This window comes from Pinus tabuliformis, chromosome 5_1 (assembly GCF_031772625.1).
Source record: "Pinus tabuliformis cultivar Carrire ecotype Pingquan chromosome 5_1, CPIR1, whole genome shotgun sequence".
Taxonomy (NCBI): domain Eukaryota; kingdom Viridiplantae; phylum Streptophyta; class Pinopsida; order Pinales; family Pinaceae; genus Pinus; species Pinus tabuliformis.
In genome coordinates this window covers 946,080,164-946,100,883 of record NC_142305.1, presented here as the reverse complement: position 1 = coordinate 946,100,883, position 20,720 = coordinate 946,080,164, and the positions used below count along the sequence as shown (strand labels likewise).

The 20,720-nt window shown below is 37.9% G+C and overlaps 1 protein-coding gene across 2 annotated transcripts in view; it reads left to right on the top strand.

The window, feature by feature from the left end:
* Positions 1-2,103: 2,103 nt before the first annotated feature.
* The window catches only part of LOC149167897 (uncharacterized), a 402,638-nt gene continuing 384,021 nt past the window's right edge, over positions 2,104-20,720 (top strand). Inside the window, exon 1 of one of the 2 annotated variants that reach the window (XM_089433237.1) lies at positions 2,104-2,898. In XM_089433237.1, the coding sequence (XP_089289363.1) occupies positions 2,310-2,898 (589 nt within the window). In that variant the 5' untranslated portion in view covers positions 2,104-2,309. The remainder of the gene's footprint in view (positions 2,899-20,720) is intronic. The other variant, XM_089433236.1, reaches the window with a different exon arrangement.

The window sequence follows — 20,720 nt, the reverse complement described above, 5'->3', positions numbered from 1 at the left end:
ATTCCTGAGCGTTTGTCCAACCAAGGCTCCAGGAACTAATAACTCAACCCACAACCATAAGGAACATGAGCACCAATCAGAAAACAAATGGGAAAACCCACAACACCATGGCTATCCAGGAAATGGAAAGGCTAGGAAAAACCACTGTCAATCCAGACAATCCTCCATGCCAATGACAAATCATAACCAAATAACCACATGCATACACCATGCATGCAAAAACTAGCAACTAAATCATACATGAGACTCAGTACTTGCAAAGCAATCCAACTGTAGCTGTTGATCCTACTGTCCCCTTGTGCTTTCCTGCTTTCCTTTGCCTTCTTTCTCCAAATCCAATGTGCTCCAAGAATGCTCCAAGATTTCTCTAAGTGTGCAAGAGTGAGTGAGAGAGAGAGAGAGAATAGAAGAGAGATCCAAGCTAAAACTGACAAAAAACCATGAAATGATCCTCATAAGCCTTTTTATCATTGAGGCCTCTATTTTCTTCATTTTCCTCTATTTTTCCTTCAATTTTCTTTACATGCAAATTTGTGATCTTTCATCTCCCTTTTCTCATACTTCCCTTTATTTGATAAATTAAATGCTGATAAATGCCTCTTTGCCTTTGCCAACTCCCATAACCACTAATTAATCACCATTGGTCCCATTACTATGTTTTTGCCCAACATTCAACTTGGAATACGTGTCCCATGACCTTGGTCTTATTTTTGCATTTGTTAACTTTATTACATGGATTTTTAACTGAGGCTGTTACATTCTTACCATAATTGCTTGATAGTCGTAGAATTTTTAGAAATTCAAGAAATAGGGAGAACCAAAGAGAGGTTCTAATGGTTGCAACCATATAAATCACACTAGGAAGTTGGCTTATAAACAAACTTGATCCCTTAAGCCCAAAAAATCAAATAGGCACCGAAACACAAATCCCAAATTCTTAACCAAACCACATCTCCCATTATCACACCTCACTTTAATCTTGCATGTAACAAAACAAAACATGTATAATTACAAATCGTTTCCATGTGCTCAGAGACTGGGATAAGAAACGTTCAACCATGGGTTTATTAATTGGAGTGCTACGTGTTTTTGAATACAAATGTTTCATAAACATTAGGGGATGAAAGGAAAACTAAGCCCCCTATCTTCACCAAAACTCCTTAGTTAGGGACAAGGCTTCATTCACTTGGTGGTCAACGTGGTTATTACGTTTCCTTAACACATGATAATGTGAGACCTTGGGCATGAGTTGGATTACTTTGCTAATTCTAGCAAAGATAGAGGCAAGCTTGGTATCTTTTGAAGTTTTTTGATGAACCAAGGCTTTGATGATGACTTTAGAGTCTCCAATTATGATTAATGAGTATATGTTGGAGTTGACTGCTAGAAGTAATTCTTCAAGTAGTGTGTGAGCTTCAACTTGGTGACCACCCCCTCAACTCCTACCACCCCCAAGAGAATAAAACCAATGACCTCCCAAACTTTGGGGGATTTTTTTATCCAAAAATATTGAAATGAAGATGTTATCACATTTAGTTTCACGTATGAGAAGGGTATATGCCACTAGAAAGCATATGACTCTATTGGAGGTAGTCTCCACCATGACCATAATAAAAACCACAGAGAAATTGACCTTTTTGTGGATACTATTTAGGTTGAAACTACAATTTAGTCTTGGAGTAATACCTAAAGCCATTTTTAATAACGGAGAACCCATTTTCCTTAGGTGTCACGAAACAAGTTGATGACCCAAAAAATAGAGACATCTGGTAGTATTGACAATCTCTCCCTTATGAACCATCAACACATTATTTTAGGTGATATGATTTTCCTTGAACAATAATAAGAATAAAATTACGTTGGTGAATAAGAATCAAATTGTCTTCTTGACCATTAAATCATGATAAGTTCTGCCACATTCAACTTTAAAAAAAGAAAGTATCATATGGATCCGCAAACTTCATCTTAAAACCAACTTCTCCATTAAAAAAGCTTGAATATAAAGGAACTCATGTAACATGCATATTTTAATGTTAATTCATGGCAGGTACAAAGAAGTGTGGCCACATTGATGATGGAAATCCAAATTTATTGTAAAATTGCTTGACTTAACCAAGCTGGGGCAATACAAACATTAACTCGATAAAAAAATAACAAGCATATGATAAAATAATCGAAGGACTGGAAGAATGGAATTAGAGAGATCCGATCGAAGGTTTCTCAGCTAATGACATTGTTGAATCCAAGAGTGAAAACCAGGAATAGTGAGAAACAGGAATAGCAAGGGAAGGAAAGGAGGCGGGGTAGAGATGATGAACATGAACATGGAGGAGATGAATTTGTTGGAGCAGGCGAGGAGCCATGGGCTCGTGATGGGCAACGATGGGGAGGTGGAGGTGGAAGTGGAGGTGGAAGAGGAGATCGATCTGGAGATGGGCCCGAGCGACGACGACCCCGCCCACCACTTTTCACACCATGCCCTCGTCAACATCCCCCCTCCTCCTCATGTTCAAGATCACTGCGGTACCCTTGATCAGCACCAGCAAATGCAGATGCAAGTGCTGCAGCAGCAGCAACAGCAGCAGCAACAGCAACAGATGAGCGGCGGGCGCAAGAAGAAGAGGGTGGTCAAGAAGTGGAGGGACGAGTGGGCGGAGACCTACAAGTGGGCTTACGTGGCCCTCCACGAGGGTACCCACAGGATATTCTGCTCCATCTGCAAAGAGTATGGGCGAAAGCACAGACGCAATCCATATGGAAACGAGGGCAGTCGCAACATGCAGATGAGTGCTCTCGAAGAACATAACAACAGTCTACTGCACAAGGAGGCGCTTCGTCTCGCCCACGCTTCCAAAGACAAAGCCATTAATTTGTCCGAACGCCCGGTCTTCATCAAAGGCATCTCTCCACCCAGACTTCTTCCATCCAAATTGCCATTTTTTGCTTTCAACTATTTGACTTCTTTTTCAGTTTCCATGTTTTAAATTTAATTAAATTTCTTCCAAAATTTCATCAATGAAATAGAATTTTAAACCTGGAGTTAAGACCTTAGGAGTAGAAACCAAAATTTATGAACTCATTGAATTACACTTTTGTTATGAACAAAGTCACCAGATGCAATTCGGCACAAGACTCGTTTTGGTGGAAGGGTCAAACGTAACTAGTGACTCCGCTCCACCCATCGACAAAGACTTGCCAAATCCAAAAATACAAAAAAGACACAATTTCCAGAAAAATAAAAATATTTTGCATCGAAAATAAACATAATGTAACAATAACACATTTGGTATCCCAAAACTAGTACACCATGCATAAATAACACCGTGGAATGAAGTTATGGACGAAAATGATTTCGTGCCCTAGATGATGTATATACTTTGGTTTTAAATATATCTGAATTGATGTTGAGTATTGTGTTCATTTATTTATTTTCTTACAATATGTATTTTCATTTTAGTTTATAAGCACAGGCATGGGTATACATTTCATAAATACTGTGGTATAGAGTGCACCTTGTCTCTCTTGATTCAACCAAAATGTTGTGCCATTGAAGGGATAGGTTGATTATGCTGCATCCTAACCTGTGCCAGATTGCTAATATGCCTCAAGTCTCACTTTGCAAAATGCCAAAAACTTAGTGCAAAACCCTGCTCGAAAACCCACTTAAAGAAAATTGAAAGTGGGGCAAATGGTCTTTTTGGCCATTTATAAGATAGAGGCATTGTCTGATCCAAATTGACACTTTAGACCCAGTCGAGTCAAACCAATACCTGGCAAAATTTTGGCCAAGTCTTCTTGACCCAGCTGCGTTTGACTGAATCAAACCCAGGTCTAGCCATGTCTAGTTGGCTATGGTATGAAGTTATGAACCAACCTATTTTTCAAATACAGGTCAGGTCTACGTAAACTTGGTCGTTGCCTGTCACTATCGTTAGGAATGGATTGAGCGTTCTTTTTATTTTTATTTTTTAACTACATAATCAGACTTAACCTAAAACCCAAAAGAACATCTTCAAAAACTATGGTGGACCATCTAGAAAACTAAGACCCAAATAACTAATTGTAAGTGTGTGTTGATAAGAATGGGGCAAGCTTAATATAATTGCAGTCTGGTACCATACATGTTGCTGTGTTCTAGAAGAAAGATATATGAGGAAAGTTCTTATAACTCAAAATGAGATAAATCCAAGATGCATGAAGTCAAACTGTAACGTACCCAAATCGTAGGTTACCGTGCATTCTTGATCTTAGTTTCAAACTGTAATATTGTTTTACATGAATCAAGAAGCGTGCAATAGAAAAGAACTATGCAAAACCATCAAGAAAGTATATATAAAAACAAGAAAACATTATTTCTAATTCTCACACAATGCATAGCGTCAAAAGAGATACATAGCGTTAATCAATGAGAAAGCACAGAGTACACACAACATGAATAAATTACACAGAGAACACTTATCTTTAGCATATAACCACACCAACTCATTGCGGACGTCGGATGTTCCATCCAACTATGGATATTGCTGCCCCAAATCTCTAAGCGGCAGGTCACTCTTGAGCTGAGACTATGAATCCACAAGGATGGGTGCCTAGGCGGACTCCAATCACTAACAGATAGTCAAGTTCACATGCTGTTATAGTTTACTCAATCATACAACAATTTCAACTTGCCTGCTGTCTTTCCACCTCAGCATGCTCAACCCAAAAACAAAATTCCTTTCTCTGCAATGCAGTCCCTTAGGCTATTCCATTTCTCTCCAGGGCTCCAATACAATCTAGTTAGGAAATCTCAATGTTAAAGGCTCCATAGATTCTTAGCAGTGGACAGATTTCCTCAAAATGCCAAATGCATCTATGCACTTAGGCATCTTCACATTGCCAGAAAATAACCATTCTTCTCATACAACCAACTAATAATGGTTTTCTGGTACAAAAATCTTCTTCTTTTTCCAAGAAACAAGAACAAGAATGAATGAAAATGAAAGAATGAGGAATCATCCCCCAACGATCAAGAAATATGATTAAATGCTTGTTGATGTTTGTAGCTCGAGCAGCTACTTCTACATAGGCCTAAGTGTCTAGGCATGCAGAAGTTGCCCAAAGTCTCTTTAGATACTTGCTCAGGCATCGAGTAAATTGCTTTTGTAACTTAGCCTAAGTCTAACTTAGGAAAAACACATAATTGATTATGTTGGCTATTGAGCTAAAGGAACCGTGGAAAAGTAAAGTGCTTACTTTAGTGATCATGTTCTAATCTCAATTGTTGATATCAAGTGAGGTGAGATCTAATCACGACCATCCATCGCTTTGGAGATTAGGGTTAGGGAATTAGCTCAATGTGAAGTTATAAAAGCAAGGCTAAGGATAGGAGAAAGACACCATACAATGACACAAGCCATTGAGAGAGATTTTGTCAAGTGAGGAGTGAGAAACTCAAGTGTGCTGGGTCTAAGGAAGGTGCAAGGGTGTGACATAGAAGATTCAGATCAACCAAGTAGATTAAGGACAGATCTAGGGCCTGATCAATGGTATCAGATCCAGGGTATGGTGTAAATGTATTTTCCTCAGTTGGCCATTATCCCAAGATGGGAGCCCAAGTAGGTTCAAATTATTAATTTAATGAAGAATTGTTGATTGGGAAGAATTTGTATGTGTCACATGTGATTGAGATTGGTTGTGTAATTGTGCTTCCATTGAATAATTGTGTTAAGAATCTACTTGTGATTTTATTCAACAGATTTGTGATAAATTTACTAGGAATTAATTGCTAGATGCTAGGTTCATAATTTAACAATTTTCATAATGTGCCATGTGGCTTCCCCAGGAAGCTCATGTAACTCCTTTTCCCAACAAATTCAAGTATGGGATCAATGAAATATTATAATTTTGGTTTAATCTCTCGAGTCTCTAGCTATTCCCTCTCTCGTGGAATCATAGCCCCTTATAACTCTTGTCCTTGTTTATCTACAATTGATGATGTATTTTTATTATTAATAATAAAAAACTATTATAATGCTAGGCTCTCTGACTTTTCATCATGTACAAACACATTATTAATCCATGGATCAAAACTTGGGTATTACATTCCTCTCCACCTTATTTGACACTGTCCTTAGTGCACATTACCATGTAGGTGTGTATATATATAAAATTTGATAAAAAATTCAAAAATAGCTCCCATGTCACTTCCTTAGGGTTGTAGCATGTCCACTGGACCTTTACTTACCCTATGACTTTAATTCGGAGTACCTCGACCTTCTTGTACAATATACACATTGGGTGTACCTAGAAGTCTTCTTTCAGCTCCAACTGAAACAAATTTGTTACCATGGGTTTCGACATCGATTTACAGTCCATCATTCCAAACTTCTGCAGGATCTTGATAATATGTTTTCCTTCACCAAGAAAAACTTCACCAGGCTTTTGCCATACTTCTAGCCCCAAATAAGAGTGCATCAACCCAAGATCCTTCATATTGAATTCAGAAGCCAACTCCCTCTTGTTGAGAAATCAATAGGGATAACACTTAGGGTGATTTCTCTTTACTTCAAAATTGCTTGTGAAGTTATGTTGGCTTTCTTATTACTTTATTATCTTCTGTTTCATCAAACAATTACCAAAACCAAAAACAATGAAGATCGCAAATAGACAATGAACACAGGATGTAGGCTCCAAGCCAGGGCAAAACCCCTCCAAGGGGAAAACCAGAAAATTGTTCTCTTCTTATGGAATGAGATCAAATGAGGAATCTAAGACCCAAGCAACAAGACCAAGACCTCCAACAAGACCCAATTCAGGCCTCCTCCCAAGCTCTTCTAGCAAGTCAAAGTCAACTTAAGTCAACACCTTACAAAACAACACCGTCTACAAAATTTCGGCCACCAGCTCCAGAATTTTGGACTTGTAGTGACTTTGCAACTTCGGCCCCTGCATCAGCTTGAAAACTTCGCACATGTGAGGAATTTACGATAGATTTTAGGGCGAAAATTTCGATTTTCCTTTCCTCTTTATCTCTTTTGCTTCCAACTCCTTCTCTTGAATTTCACACTTCTTGTCTTGGAGATCGAACTTTTTTGAGTGGTGCTTCAAACGAAGTCAAATTGTCTCTATATATACACATCTAGGAGGTCGAATTACCCCTTCTAGGGCCGACTTGAAGAGGCAGGGATGACTTAGTCTTAGAGGTGTAAAAATTATATTTTTGACTTGATTAATTTTATTTTTCCACTTTCTTTTTAAAGTCCAAATGGGACTTGACTCAAAGACAATATTTTGACTGATGACAAATATTCTTTTGACTCAATAAACTCTAGATGACCAATCAATTTGAGCACGAAACCTATGCTTGAACATAATATTTCTTTTTCTTCTTTTTGATCTTTTACATAAAATATATAATACAATATCAATTATGAAGACCAAACCTAGTTACATTTTCTAACACTCCCTCTTAACTAGGGAGGTATTCCTAACCACATAATAGGTACATGGATATACTCTCAAACTGAAATGTTCTCATAAGAAGAGTTGGATTTGTAAGTGTAGATTTTCCACGAATTTCTGCTACTGCTTAATGAACAATTCTGAACCTAGTTCTATTCATAAGGCACATAAATTATCTACTAGAGTGCCATGGAATGGGAACAAAGAATAAAACACAGTCACACAATTCAAGACACAATATTTTTAATTTTTTTTTTACTAGGGAACCCAACTGGGAAAACCCTTTGCTTGTTTGAGAATTTTATTGATAGAAAAATTGACCAATAGATCTCTTACAAAATAACTTTGTCTCAATAGAAACCAATTTGATTTCTCTACTAGAACTAAGCTTGAAACACCTGCAAGACTGTTGATCTTTGCTGCCCTCTACCAATCTATGCACAAGCTTCTCTTGCACACTCTTCCTCTCACAAGCTCCACTCACAAACTCGTGCTTCCTATTGCTTGCTCTCACCAACTCGTGCTCATCAAAACAATGATTAAACTTGTGCCTATTCGAATGGTTAAAATTAGTGAGTTTTCTAATTGTTAGGATATTCTGACACATAGGAAATAGTTAAGTTCAACTTGGTCTAGTATAGAGTTAGGTAAAGTGTGTTTCTTTACCGTTGTACATTTTGTAACTTACAATCCGACGGTCACGATATGTAGTGATCCGACGGTTCACTCTCTCCTCGGTATTACCGACACTTGATCCGTGGCTTGACACCCGATTGGTCCATGAGTTCTATTTAAAGCGCATGGAGGGTCATTGTTCGGGTAATCCGTGCATGAGAGAAGTTTATGTAAATTTTCATTCTTTGATTAATAAATTGCCTGTAGTAGCCACGTTGGCGTAGGCCGTGGACTGTTTCCCTCTTTGAGGGTTTTAACCACGTCAAAATACTGGTGTATTGATCTGTGATCTGGTTGTGAGCGGTGTCCTTTTGGTGTTCTTTCTGAGGAACTTACCCTGTAAATTCCTACATGGTATCAGAGCTATTTGAGGGCCGCGTCCGTTGGTGATCCAAATTTGAAGTTGGTAGAACTGCATCCGACTGCCGTTTCCTAGATCTGCTGTTTCTGACTGCTTTCGGGCCAGAGGACTGCTCTGTTGTGTTCGGAGCATCTGTTCCAGTGAGGAACCCCTTTCGTTTCACGCGAAAAGGTTTCCGGTAGCCCTAGCTGCGTCATTTTTAAGATCTGGAGGTATATAGTCTTTATTTGCAGTTTACTGTTATTTTCTCTCTGCTTATTTCGGTTTCGGTTTATTTAGCTTTTTTTTTAACCGGATCTATACCTTTCATTTCTGCGTATGTTCTTTGCCCTGCGACTCTGTGCGATATGGGCAAATCAGAAACAGAAAGGAAGGATTTTTCTCATGCGTATGCTCTTTTCCCTGCACCTTAGTGTGATCTCGGAAAATCAGAAACATTGAGAAAAATATTTAGTTTTTCGGCTAAAGCTAACTTTGAGCCGCAAGGTTCATTTTTGAAAATATCTAGTTTTTTGGCTAAAGCTAACTTCGAGCCATAAGGTTCGTTTTCTTTGCATGTCCGTGTTGGGTTTTGTGTTTTGTGTTTTGTAGGGAAAAAGAGCTTTCTCAAGGCAAGCACGCAAACCAAGGCCCCCCCCCCTCTTTCTCTCTCTCTCTTTCTCAAATTTTTTGTATAGATCAATTGGTTCAAAGCTATTTTAAGAGAGTAGAGGTCTTGGGTTCAAGTCTCCATTTTGTGGGGGCGGATTATTTCATTCCCGCACTTTGCCGGCAACTTCAACAATTTTTTTCAAAAAGCCATAACTTCTTCATCCGGAAGCCTTTTTCAGAGCCGTTTTTTTTAAAACAGCCTAATTTTTCGAGATCTATCCATTGGAACACTTACTTTCAGCATCTTCAGCTTCAGTTTTTTTTTAAAATGGAAAGTCTATGCCAAGTCATTCTTGACAGCACTAACTACTTCCAATGGATATCCTACATGGAAGATTTACTTAGAAGTAAAGGTCTCTACAGAATAGCCACAGGCCAAGAGAAGAAACCAAAAGATGATCAGGTTGCAGACATCTTCACAAAGGCTCTCACAGAGGCGAAGTTCACTAAACTTCGATATATGCTTGGAGTTCAGGAAGTTGTCACTAAGGGGGGATAGGCTCTAGTGCCTCCTTCCTTCTCCTATTGTGTCATATTTGTAAATCCTTCAATCCTATCCCAAGTTGTTCTTAAGGGGGGATGTTAGGATATTCCGACACATAGGAAATAGTTAAGTTCAACTTGGTCTAGTATAGAGTTAGGTAAAGTGTGTTTCTTTACCGTTGTACATTTTGTAACTTACAATCCGACGGTCACGATATGTAGTGATCCGACGGTTCACTCTCTCCTTGGTATTACCGATACTTGATCCGTGGCTTGACACCCGATTGGTCCATGAGTTCTATTTAAAGCGCATGGAGGGTCATTGTTCGGGTAATCCGTGCATGAGAGAAGCTTATGTAAATTTTCATTCTTTGATTAATAAATTGCCTGTAGTAGCCACGTTGGCGCAGGCCGTGGACTGTTTCCCTCTTTGAGGGTTTTAACCACGTCAAAATACTGGTGTATTGATCTGTGATCTGGTTGTGAGCGGTGTCCTTTTGGTGTTCTTTCTGAGGAACTTACCCTGTAAATTCCTACACTAATTAAGGAATGATTTTGTGATTGATTTGAGTTAGCATGATTTAGTTGCTCATGCAACTCGTCCTATTTCAAGTCAACCACTTGAAACTCAATTAGTTGTGTTTTTCCTCAATCAACTCACACTAGAAAATCAAGAACTCGACTTTTAATTTTAACACGTCAGTTAACTGCAACCTAACTCTTCCTAATTTTTAGGCACTAATTCTTAAATTATAGGAAATTGTCCTAATTTATAGGGAATCTCCTAATTTTAAGGAACGCAAGTCATGCACAAGAAGGAACTCGTTCTGGCTCCTATGATTAGGGCACAAATCAAGGAACCCTTTTCTCGCTAATATTTTCAATAGTAAGCCATCTTTTAAGCATCAACATCATGACCAACATTGTCAAATACCGACATAATTAGGTCTTTGACTAACAAGCTCTAACTCTTCACAAGACTAGAGCACAACGCTGGGAGGCACACACATATGGACATCTCAGCTTCTCAAGGCACATATCCCATCCGAATGTTCACAAGGTATGCCCTTCTAGGACTTATTCTTATCTTGGATTCCCAATCCTCAAAGAATATCAGTCCTCTTCGACCACTCTTATCTTGGATACCCTATTAGATCCTTAAAGAGTGTCGGTCCACGAAACTACTTCCTATCTTGGATTTTCAATACTCAAGGAGTACCAGTTCCTAGATGCTTATCAAATCCTCCATTCTCCCTCCATGGCCTTCACTAGACGTACGACTGTTAGTCCTGGCCTAGTGCATGACACATGGAGAAGAGAATATAGTGTCCACCATCACTCCTTCTCAACCAAGGAGGATGTCATTACTCCTTTTCCATATATAAAGGAGATTATCTTGCTCTCTCTCAATTAGGGAGACTTTATCATACTCATATGCTTCATTCTTTGTTTCTTTCATCGACTACTTGTTCTTCCATGGAGATCATAGTAGTAGCTGCAAGGGCTCCTCTCCCTTATCTTCATATCATATGTGAGCTTCAACCTTCCTGGATGTTGTGGAGCCAAACTCTTTCTCGATCTTTCTTTGTAATAGGGTTCATGCCATCAACCTTTTATATCACTTTGCATCATTCAACTTCTTCATCATCAATAGTATCTTGCCAAACCAATCAATGTAGAGTTAATCATTGCTTTATCGGAAAGTGAATATCATCAGATCCAACATGACTAACATGCTATCTAGTGACTTGCTACCTTTCCTGCCCTCATGATGTATATATTTTTGTCAACCATACTGCTAAGCCAAAATAAATGTTGTCCACTCAATCCATGTGATTAGAATTGAGCTTAAACCAAACAATTGTAGATATATTATCTCAACTGTTATCTTTTCAATCCATACTTCTGCAATATGTCCTTCCAGGTAGCCAAGTCATATCTCAAACGAATCATCAATACCAAATTATCAAAATCAGGGTTACCCAGTTGTGATAGCCCTCAAGATTTCATGTTCTACTAATAGCGTCTTATGAGATCAACATTCCCTTGTATGGTTTATCTTCATACTAGAATCCTTTTTCATGCTTTCTGCCTTTCAAGTGTTGATTAATGCGTTTGTGGAGTGACCTAATCATAAGCTTCAAAATCATATCTTGACAAAAAATTGTGCAACTCCCTCTTAAGTCGTGTACATCTTTCATTGTTCAAAAGACCATATCGGATGTTGATCAACTTCATCATGTGTTCTGCCCATTCATCATGTTTCTATATACCAAATTAAGCTTATCTATCATGCTTCTATGTATATGGAAGAGTTCTTTCTTATCCATCATGCTTCTATGTGTTGAGCAATCAAAGGGAAGAGTTCTGTCCAATCCAATCTCATCCAAAACATACCATGTTTGTGTGACCAAGCATATTTCTGCTACAATCTCTTCCCGCAATATTACTGAAGACATGAATTCTACTTCCTAATGAGAATCTCTTATACATACATCTTCCTTTATGCTTACCATCTAGTATTCTTTTCGAGTTGCATTTCTTCTTGAGGATGATGTGTAGAATGGTGTTCAAGATGAGATTCCTTCTCTAAGATGAGAAGTACTCAATTATATCTTCATGTTGCGACTTCATTTCTGCGAGCCTTCTTTGATGCTAGCTTCCATAATTTTGGTAGAAATATGCTTGTTGTTGAGAAAATTAGAAATTGATGTAAAATATAGATAAGGGTTTTGATTCCTTTTTTCTTGATAGTTACTTGTGAGTATGTGTTGGCCTTTATTTCTTTATTATTACTTCTTCTTTCATCAAGCAATTACCAAATTAAAGTGTGTGAGGATCACAAGAATAAGAGACACAAGATATAGGCTCTCAGCCAGGGCAAAACCCCTCTCCTAGGGGAAAACCCAAACAACTCTTCTTTATATAGAACCAAGTCAAAATGAGACAACCAAGACTCAAAACAAGACCAAGAGACTTCCACCAAGCACCAAGTCAACTCTCCGAAGTATCTTCTCCACAATAGTCAAGTCAATGAAGGTAAATGTTTCTGCTTGCAACTTTCAAGATCTCGACTTCAGATTTCGACCTTGCAATTCTTGTCCTGCAATTTTGGACTGTAGCAGTTTCAAAAAACCCTAAAAACTCGCACGTGTGAACTGATAGGTCAAAAATCAGATTTTTGCTTCTTTGCTTGGATTCTCCTTCTTCTTGACTTCGCTTGCCCTTCTTCTTTTGTCTTTTGTTGCAGATCGAACTTGTGGATTGATTGATTCATCTTATTTAATATTTATACCTTTTCAAGGTGTCGAATGGGCCTCTTCTAGGCCGACTTAGCTGGGAGAGCTGACTTGGTGTTGGGAGTCTCAAAAATGACATTTTTACCTTGAATTTAGGACTTCTTTCTTGATACAAAGTGCCCATAAGGGTCTTATACATATAATAAATATCTAATTGACTCAATAAACCCTAAAGCATGAAGAACATGCTTGATCTAGTTGACAAAATAAAATATAGAGCATGAAACCTGTGCTTTTTAAAACATATTTTTCTCTTTCTTTTAATAATAAATATGATTACAATACAAATTATGAAGACCAAACATAGTTACATTTTCCAACACTCCCTCTAACTGGGGAGGTATTCATAATTAAACAAAGTAGTACAAGGATGACCTCAAGTTGAAATGTTCTAAGAAGAGTATCACAATCAACATATATAATGCTAGAGATCTTTGATACCATCTAGGCCAACTGCCAAGGTATCTAGGTACCATCTAGGCTACCTGCCAAGGTACCATCCCAACAGGGATCCAGGTGTCATCTAGGCTACCTACTAACACACCAACCCTAACAGGGTTCTAGGTATCATCTAGGCTACCTGCCAAGACACCAATTCAACAAGGATCCATGTGTCATCTAGGCTACCTGCCAAGGCACCAACAAAGATCTAGGTACCATTTAGGCTACTTGCCAAGGTAGCAAACCTAATAGGGATCTAGGTATCATCTAGGCTATCTGCCAAGATACCAACCCTAAGTACCATCATACGGGCTTGTTAAGCCTAAGGTACAGTAACTCATCAATCCTCCCTCTCAATCAAATGGGATATATCAACTAATCCAAGCTTGCTTCTCAAATACTCAAGCTTCTTATTGGGAAGAGATTTAGTCAAGATATCGACTACTTGTTCATCTGTTGAGATATATTGTAGCTTTACAACCCCATCTTGTACCAAACTTCTAATGTAATGATACTTATTATTAATGTGCTTTGTTCTAGCATGGAACACAGGATCCTCAGTCAACTTGATGCTACTTTGGTTGTCACAAAATATGATGGTGGGATCTATAGGTCCTTCAAATAGATCTGTAAGAAGCTTCCCTAGCCAAACAACTTTTTTTTTCAACTTCACAGGCTGCAACATATTCAACTATAGCACTACTTAAAGCAACAGAGTCTTGTTTTCAACTCATCTATGAGATCATAGTAGATCCCAAATTAAAACAACCATCAGTAGTGCTTCTTCCATCGGTCTCACTACCACCCCAATCAGAGTCTGTAAATCCTGATAATAGAATTTCCTTGCCATCATATTTTAGGCAGTGATGAATTGTTCCATGTAGGTATCTCAAGATATGTTTTGCAGCTACCCAATGATCATGACGAGGCTCCAACTGAAACTGACTGAGGACATTTACTGCATAACATATGTCAGGTCTGGTATTTACTAAGTACATAAGGGAGCCAACCAACTGACGATAGCTTGTAGGATCCACAAGACTAGAATTTGAGCTTTTCAACTTCTTCAAATTTGTGATCATGGGGGTTGTCATGGGCTTACTATCCATCATGCCAAACTTTTGTAAGATCTTGATCACATACTTACCTTGACCAAGATATATTTCGCCTGGCTTCTGCCAAACTTCCAAGCCCAAATAATAATGCATAAGCCGAAGATCTTTCATTTCGAATTCAGCTGCCAACATCTTCTTACATTCTTGAATACGATTTTCTACACCTGTAATGAGTAGGTCATCCACATATAACAGTATAATAACAAGTTCATTCTTGACAACCTTGACGTATAGGTTTGGGTCAACAATGCTCTTTACAAATCCAATTCTTAGTAAATAGGCATCCATTCTAGCATACCAAGCTCTTGGAGCTTGTTTTAGGCCATATAATGCTTTCTTTAATCGGCAAACGTGAGTTTCTTTGCTATGGATTTCAAATCCTTGTGGTTGTTCAATATATACTTCTTCATTTATAGTCCCATTCAAGAATGTTGTTTTTACATCCATTTGATGGATATTCCATCCCATAGAGGCAACTAAAGAAAATAAAGATCTTATAGTAGTGTACCTGGATGTGGGAGCAAAAGTTTTTTCATAGTCAATTCCTTCCTTTTGAGAGAAACCTCTAGCTACAAATCTTGCCTTGTATTTATCAATGCTTCCATCTATCGCATGTTTGATTTTATAAATCCATTTTGAAGTGACAATTGATTTGTCACTAGGTCTAGGAACAATTTCCCAAACTCCATTCTTCATGATAGACTGGTTTTCCTCTTGCATAACTTTCTTCCATTTTGTTTGTTTAGCTGCTTGTTCATAAGTGGAGGGTTCTGCTTCAATAAGTTTTGTCATATATGTTGCGTACTTGAAATATCTTTTAGGTCTTTTACTTTCTGTAAAGGCTCCTTTCACTGCTCCATGACCTTTGACTTCTTGTAAAGTTGCTTTTAACCACGCTGGTCTTTTTCGATTTTCTGGAATGATAGTTTGTTGAATAGGTTCACTTGGTCCTTCATCTTCTTGATTGATGGTAGGAACTTCATTGTTGTCATGATCTTCTTTTTCTTCAAAGAGTGGTACTTCTTCATCAGAGTCAACGGGAAAGTCCTTGGATCTTTTGTATGCAATGTTTTCATCAAAAAATGACATCTCTACTAACTTCAATACCACAGTCTTCCTTAATATAGATTTTGTAGGCCTTAGATGTCAAGCTATATCTAACAAAGGTTCCTTTCATGTTGGTAGAGTCTAACTTCTTTCTTGTGTTTTGGAATGTGAATATAAACAGGACATCCAAAGATTCGAAGATGATCTACATTAGGCTTCCTTCCTGAAAAAGCTTCTTTCAGAGTCATGTTTTCAAGAATCTTATGAGGGCTTCTATTTTATATGTAGACTATTATCAATGCTGCTTCTCCCCATAAGAATTTTGGTAGATCTTGATCATGGAGCATGGTTCTCACACATTCTTCAATTGTTCTATTCTTTTTTTTAGCCACTCCATTTTGTTGAGGATTGTAGGGAACTATAAGCTCCCTCTTAATACCTGCTTCCTTGCAAAAAGCTATAAATTCCTTGGAAGTTTATTCCCCACCATTATTGGATCTTAGAGTTTTTATTTGCCTTTCTTTTAAGATTTCTACTTCTGCTTTGAATTCTTGGAATTTCTCACAAACTTCATCTTTAGATTTAAGGAGATAGATAAATGTTTTCCTTGAATGATCATCAATAAATGTTACATTGATGACCTCTAAGAGATTTTTCTGCTATTGGACCACATACATCTGAATGAATGGGGTCTAATATTTCCTTAGATCTGGTACCATTGCATCTGAATGGCCTTTTAACAGTTTTACCCAAAGCACATCCCTTGCATACTTCTCCATGGTCTTCCTTCAAATTAGGGATCCCTTTTACCATCTTGCTTAAAAAGGGTAATATTTTATAGTTAAGACGACCATACCTTATATGCCAAAGTTCAAAAGGGCTAATATCCAAATGTACAAGAGCTTGAGGAAGAGGTGTTAATAGTCTATATAGCCTCCCCTCATGAATCCCAATGACCTTAGCTTTATCAATGTTAGAACCCTTTCCCCAAACAAGGACCTTGCCATCTATGAAAGCAATTCTATCTCCTTTATCTTCTAGACAAGAAATAGAAAGTAAATATTTTTATGCAAACCTGGAACGAAGAGAATGTTGTTGAGATGAATGTTTCCACCGCCTTCTAACTTCAAAATTGTAGACCCAATGCCTTTGAATGGATAACTCTTATTATCTCCAAGCTCCACTACATGAGAGGTGTTTCTTTTTGATAAGGTTTGTAGTTGACCAACTTCTCCTGTCATGTGTCTAGAGGCTCCACTGTCAATTATCCATACATCTTCATCATCAAAAGTACCTGTAAGAGCGTAGAAGAATCATTTGTCCATGATACCCTTAGATAGTATTGAGATGAGCTTGATCATACTATCTTTGGTAGATATCAATAAGTTTCCAACAACCTTGATGCCTTGTTTTATATAGTTAGCCATTGAAGATAGATGCTTCAAAGGAGTCTTCAAAGAGATGGCCAACGAGGTGATCTTCAAAACATCCTTCCTTAACCTTAGCTATGATACCATGTTGAGAAATCAATGTAAAATAGAGATAAGAGTTTTGATTCCTCTTTCCTTGATAATTACTTGTGAGTATGTGTTGGCCTTTAATTCTTTATTATTACTTCTTCTTTCATCAAGCAATTACCAAATTAAAGTGTGTGAAGATCACAAGAATAAGAGACACAAGATATAGGCTCTCAGCTAGGGCAAAACCCCTCTCCTAAGGGAAAACCCAAACAACTCTCCTTTATATAGAACCAAGTCAAAATGAGACAACCAAGACTCAAAACAAGAGAAAGAGACTTCCACCAAGCACCAAGTCAACTCTCCAAAGTATCTTCTCCACAATAGTCAAGTCAATGAAGGTCAATGCTTCTTCTTCTTGCAACTTTCAAGATCTTGGCTTCATACTTCTACCCTGCGATTCTCATCTTGCAATTTCAAACTGTAGTAGTGACAAAAAACCCTAAAAACTCGCACGTGTGAACTTTTTTAGGTAAAAAATCAGATTTTTGCTTCTTTGCTTGGATTCTCCTTCTTCTTCTTGACTTCGCTTGCCCTTCTTCTTTTGTCTTTTGTTGCAGATCAAACTTGTGGATTGATTGGTGCCAAATAGGTCGAATCATCTTCTTATTTATACCTTCTCAAGGTGTCGAATAGGCCTCTTCTAGGCCGACTTAGCTGGGAGAGCCGACTTGGTGTTGGGAGTCTCAAACATAACTTTTTTACATTGAATTTAGGACTTCTTTCTTGATTTTTTTTTTTTTTTTTTTTTTTTTCGATGTGGTTCACGGGGCACCGGAGGTGGGCCGCTACGTCCACGTAGACAGGCACGGCCATCAGGCCTACCCCCGAGGGCGTCGAGGAGATTTGACCCCGTGACCTCTCAAACCGGGAGAGTACTATCAACGGGAACTCGACCATTTGAGCTATCCCTCGGGGGCTAGACTTCTTTCTTGATACAAAGTGCTAATAAGGGTATTATACATATAACAAATATCTAATTGACTCAATAAATCGTAAAGAATGAAGAACATGCTTGACCTAGTTGACAAATAAAATATAGAGCATGAAACCCATGCTTTTCAAAGTATATTTTTCTCTTTCTTTTAATAACAAATATGATTACAATACAAATTATGAAGACTGAGCATAGTTACATTTTCCAACACTTGTCAAGATACACAGATTCTTTCACATAGTGAAGAATCTACATAATCACTATCAAGGATCCTTGTGATCCTTTCTAGCTAGTAGTCTGCTTCTATAATGATGTGAATGTCAAATAATAACTGCATGAATGGTGGAGTGCTGGATGGTCCAAGATCATATATCTTTTCTTGATGATTGCTACTAATGAGATGCAACTGATGATGTAGACTCTAATCCTTCCAATGCTTTATGCTTCTTTCCATGATGTCATGCTCAAATACCAAACTTCTACAAATGTAACTGTACATGCTACTATAACTGCCATCTACTAATGAAAAGGAAAACACACTAATGGTGGAAGAGTACTTTAATAATAGAGATCCTTGGTGTCTTCATTCTTCGGCTTCTTCTCGGGTTCTTCATTTTCTTCAGTTGTATGTGCTCCACTTCTTTCCTTCCTCTTATTGTTCTTCTTATTTTGTAGGTCTTTGGGACAATCTCTCTTAAAATGTCCATATTCATTGCATCCAAAGCATTGCACTTTGGACATATCTAGATTTCTTTGTGGTTGATTGGTGTTCCTTTGACGAGGCTCAAACTTTCCAAACTTCCCTTTCTTCTTCTTTACTTTAGCAACAAAAGCTTGGGACCTTTCATTTGGTTCGGTGTCATCTTTTGCCTTTATTCTTGTTTCTTCTATCATACACAAAGACCATATCTCATCAAAGTTTGGAGTGTCCTTCCTTGAGTAAATGCTTGTCACAAAGCTACTCCATTCGGGAGGTAATGCATTGAGTATACAAGTTATTAATTCAGAATCAGTCACAACTTCTCCAAGCCCTTGTAATTGATCCCTTAATTGTGAAACCTTCAAGAGGTATGAGGTCAAGTCTTCATCCTTTGATAACCTTGTCTTGTAAAGCTTATTCCTTAGAGATATCTAGACCTATCGTGCTTACAAAATATAATTTCACCAACCTATCATAAATTGCTTTAGATATGCCCAAATTTGCAACAAAAGAAATGAGATGATTCTTAATGGATTCAATAAGGATCCTTTGAGCCCTCACTTCTCCTTTCATGTACTTGGCCCATTATTGAGACTTATCTTTCTCTGGTTCTGCAACTTTGCCTTGAACATTTTCCATGATTTCATTCTCTACAAGTATCAAATCTAGTCTTTTCTTCCATGCTTGAAAGTTTGTTGATCCATCAAGCTTATTGCCTTCCTTACAAAATGAAATCATTTGATTTGAAGATTGAGCCATAGAGATTAATGTAGTACTTACTTGATATAAGAGTGTCTAGCTTGATGAAGAGATCTACAAGTACTTTGATGTTTCCAAGTACTTTGATGTTTCCAAGATCTTCAAGCTGCTCCAAAGAGTGTAGATGATGTTCCCATAATTCTTGATGCTTTCTTGTCTATGATGCTTCTTGCAAAGATGTCTTCCAAATATACCTCAAAAAATAGCCTTTCAAGAGAGAGAGATCAATATTCTTCTTCAAGGTATAAAGTCTTCAATGGAGGAGTAGTAGCCTTCCTTCAAGATATTCCTTGTATCCTTCTCTAATGTCCTTACTTATATCCGTCCTAGCGTCCTTCCCGCAAAAGATGTCCTTCAAGGTATCTCTGATGAAATTCTTCCACTTGTGCCAACAAGAGTGATCTTCAAGTTGCCTTCTTCTTCACCCTAGCTTTGAAACCATGTTGAGAAATCAATAGGGGCAACATTTAGGGTAATTTCCCTTTACTTAATATTTTCTTGTGAAGTTATGTTGGCTTTCTTATTACTTCGTTATGTTCTATTTCATCAAACAATTACCAAAACCAAAAACAATGAAAATAAAAAACAGACAGTGAACATAAGATGTAGGCTCCAAGCCAGTGCAAAACCCCTCCAAGGGGTAAACCCATAAGATTCTTCTCGTCTTATAGAATCAGATCAAATGAGGAATTTGAGACCCAAACAACAAGACCAAGACCTCCAACAAGACCCAAGTCAACCCTCCTCCCAAGCTTTCCTAGCAAGTCAAAGTCAACTTAAGTCAACACCTTCCAAAACAACACCAACTACAAAATTTCGGCCTGCAACTTTAGAATTTCGGCCCCCAACAATTTTGGACTTGCAGTGACTCTGCAATTTCGGCCCTTGTAGCAGCGTCAAAACTTCACACATGTGAGGAATTTAGATAGATTTTAGGGCAAAAAATTTGATTTTCCTTTCTTCTTTCTCTCTCTTGCTTCCAACTCCTCTTGAATTTCACACTTCTTGTATTGGAGATCGAACTTTCTTGAGTGGTGCTTCAAATGAGGTCAAACTGTCTCTATATATACACATCCATGAGGTTGAATTACCCTTATAGGGCCGACTTGGTCTTGGAGGCATAAAAATCACATTTTTGATGTAAATAAATTTCTTTTTCCACTTTCTTTTCAAAGTCCAAGTGGGGCTTGACTCAAGGACAATATTTTGACTTATGACAAATTTTATTTTGGCAATAAACCCTAGAAGCATGAAGAACATGCATCACCTAGATGACCAAATAATTTTACCAT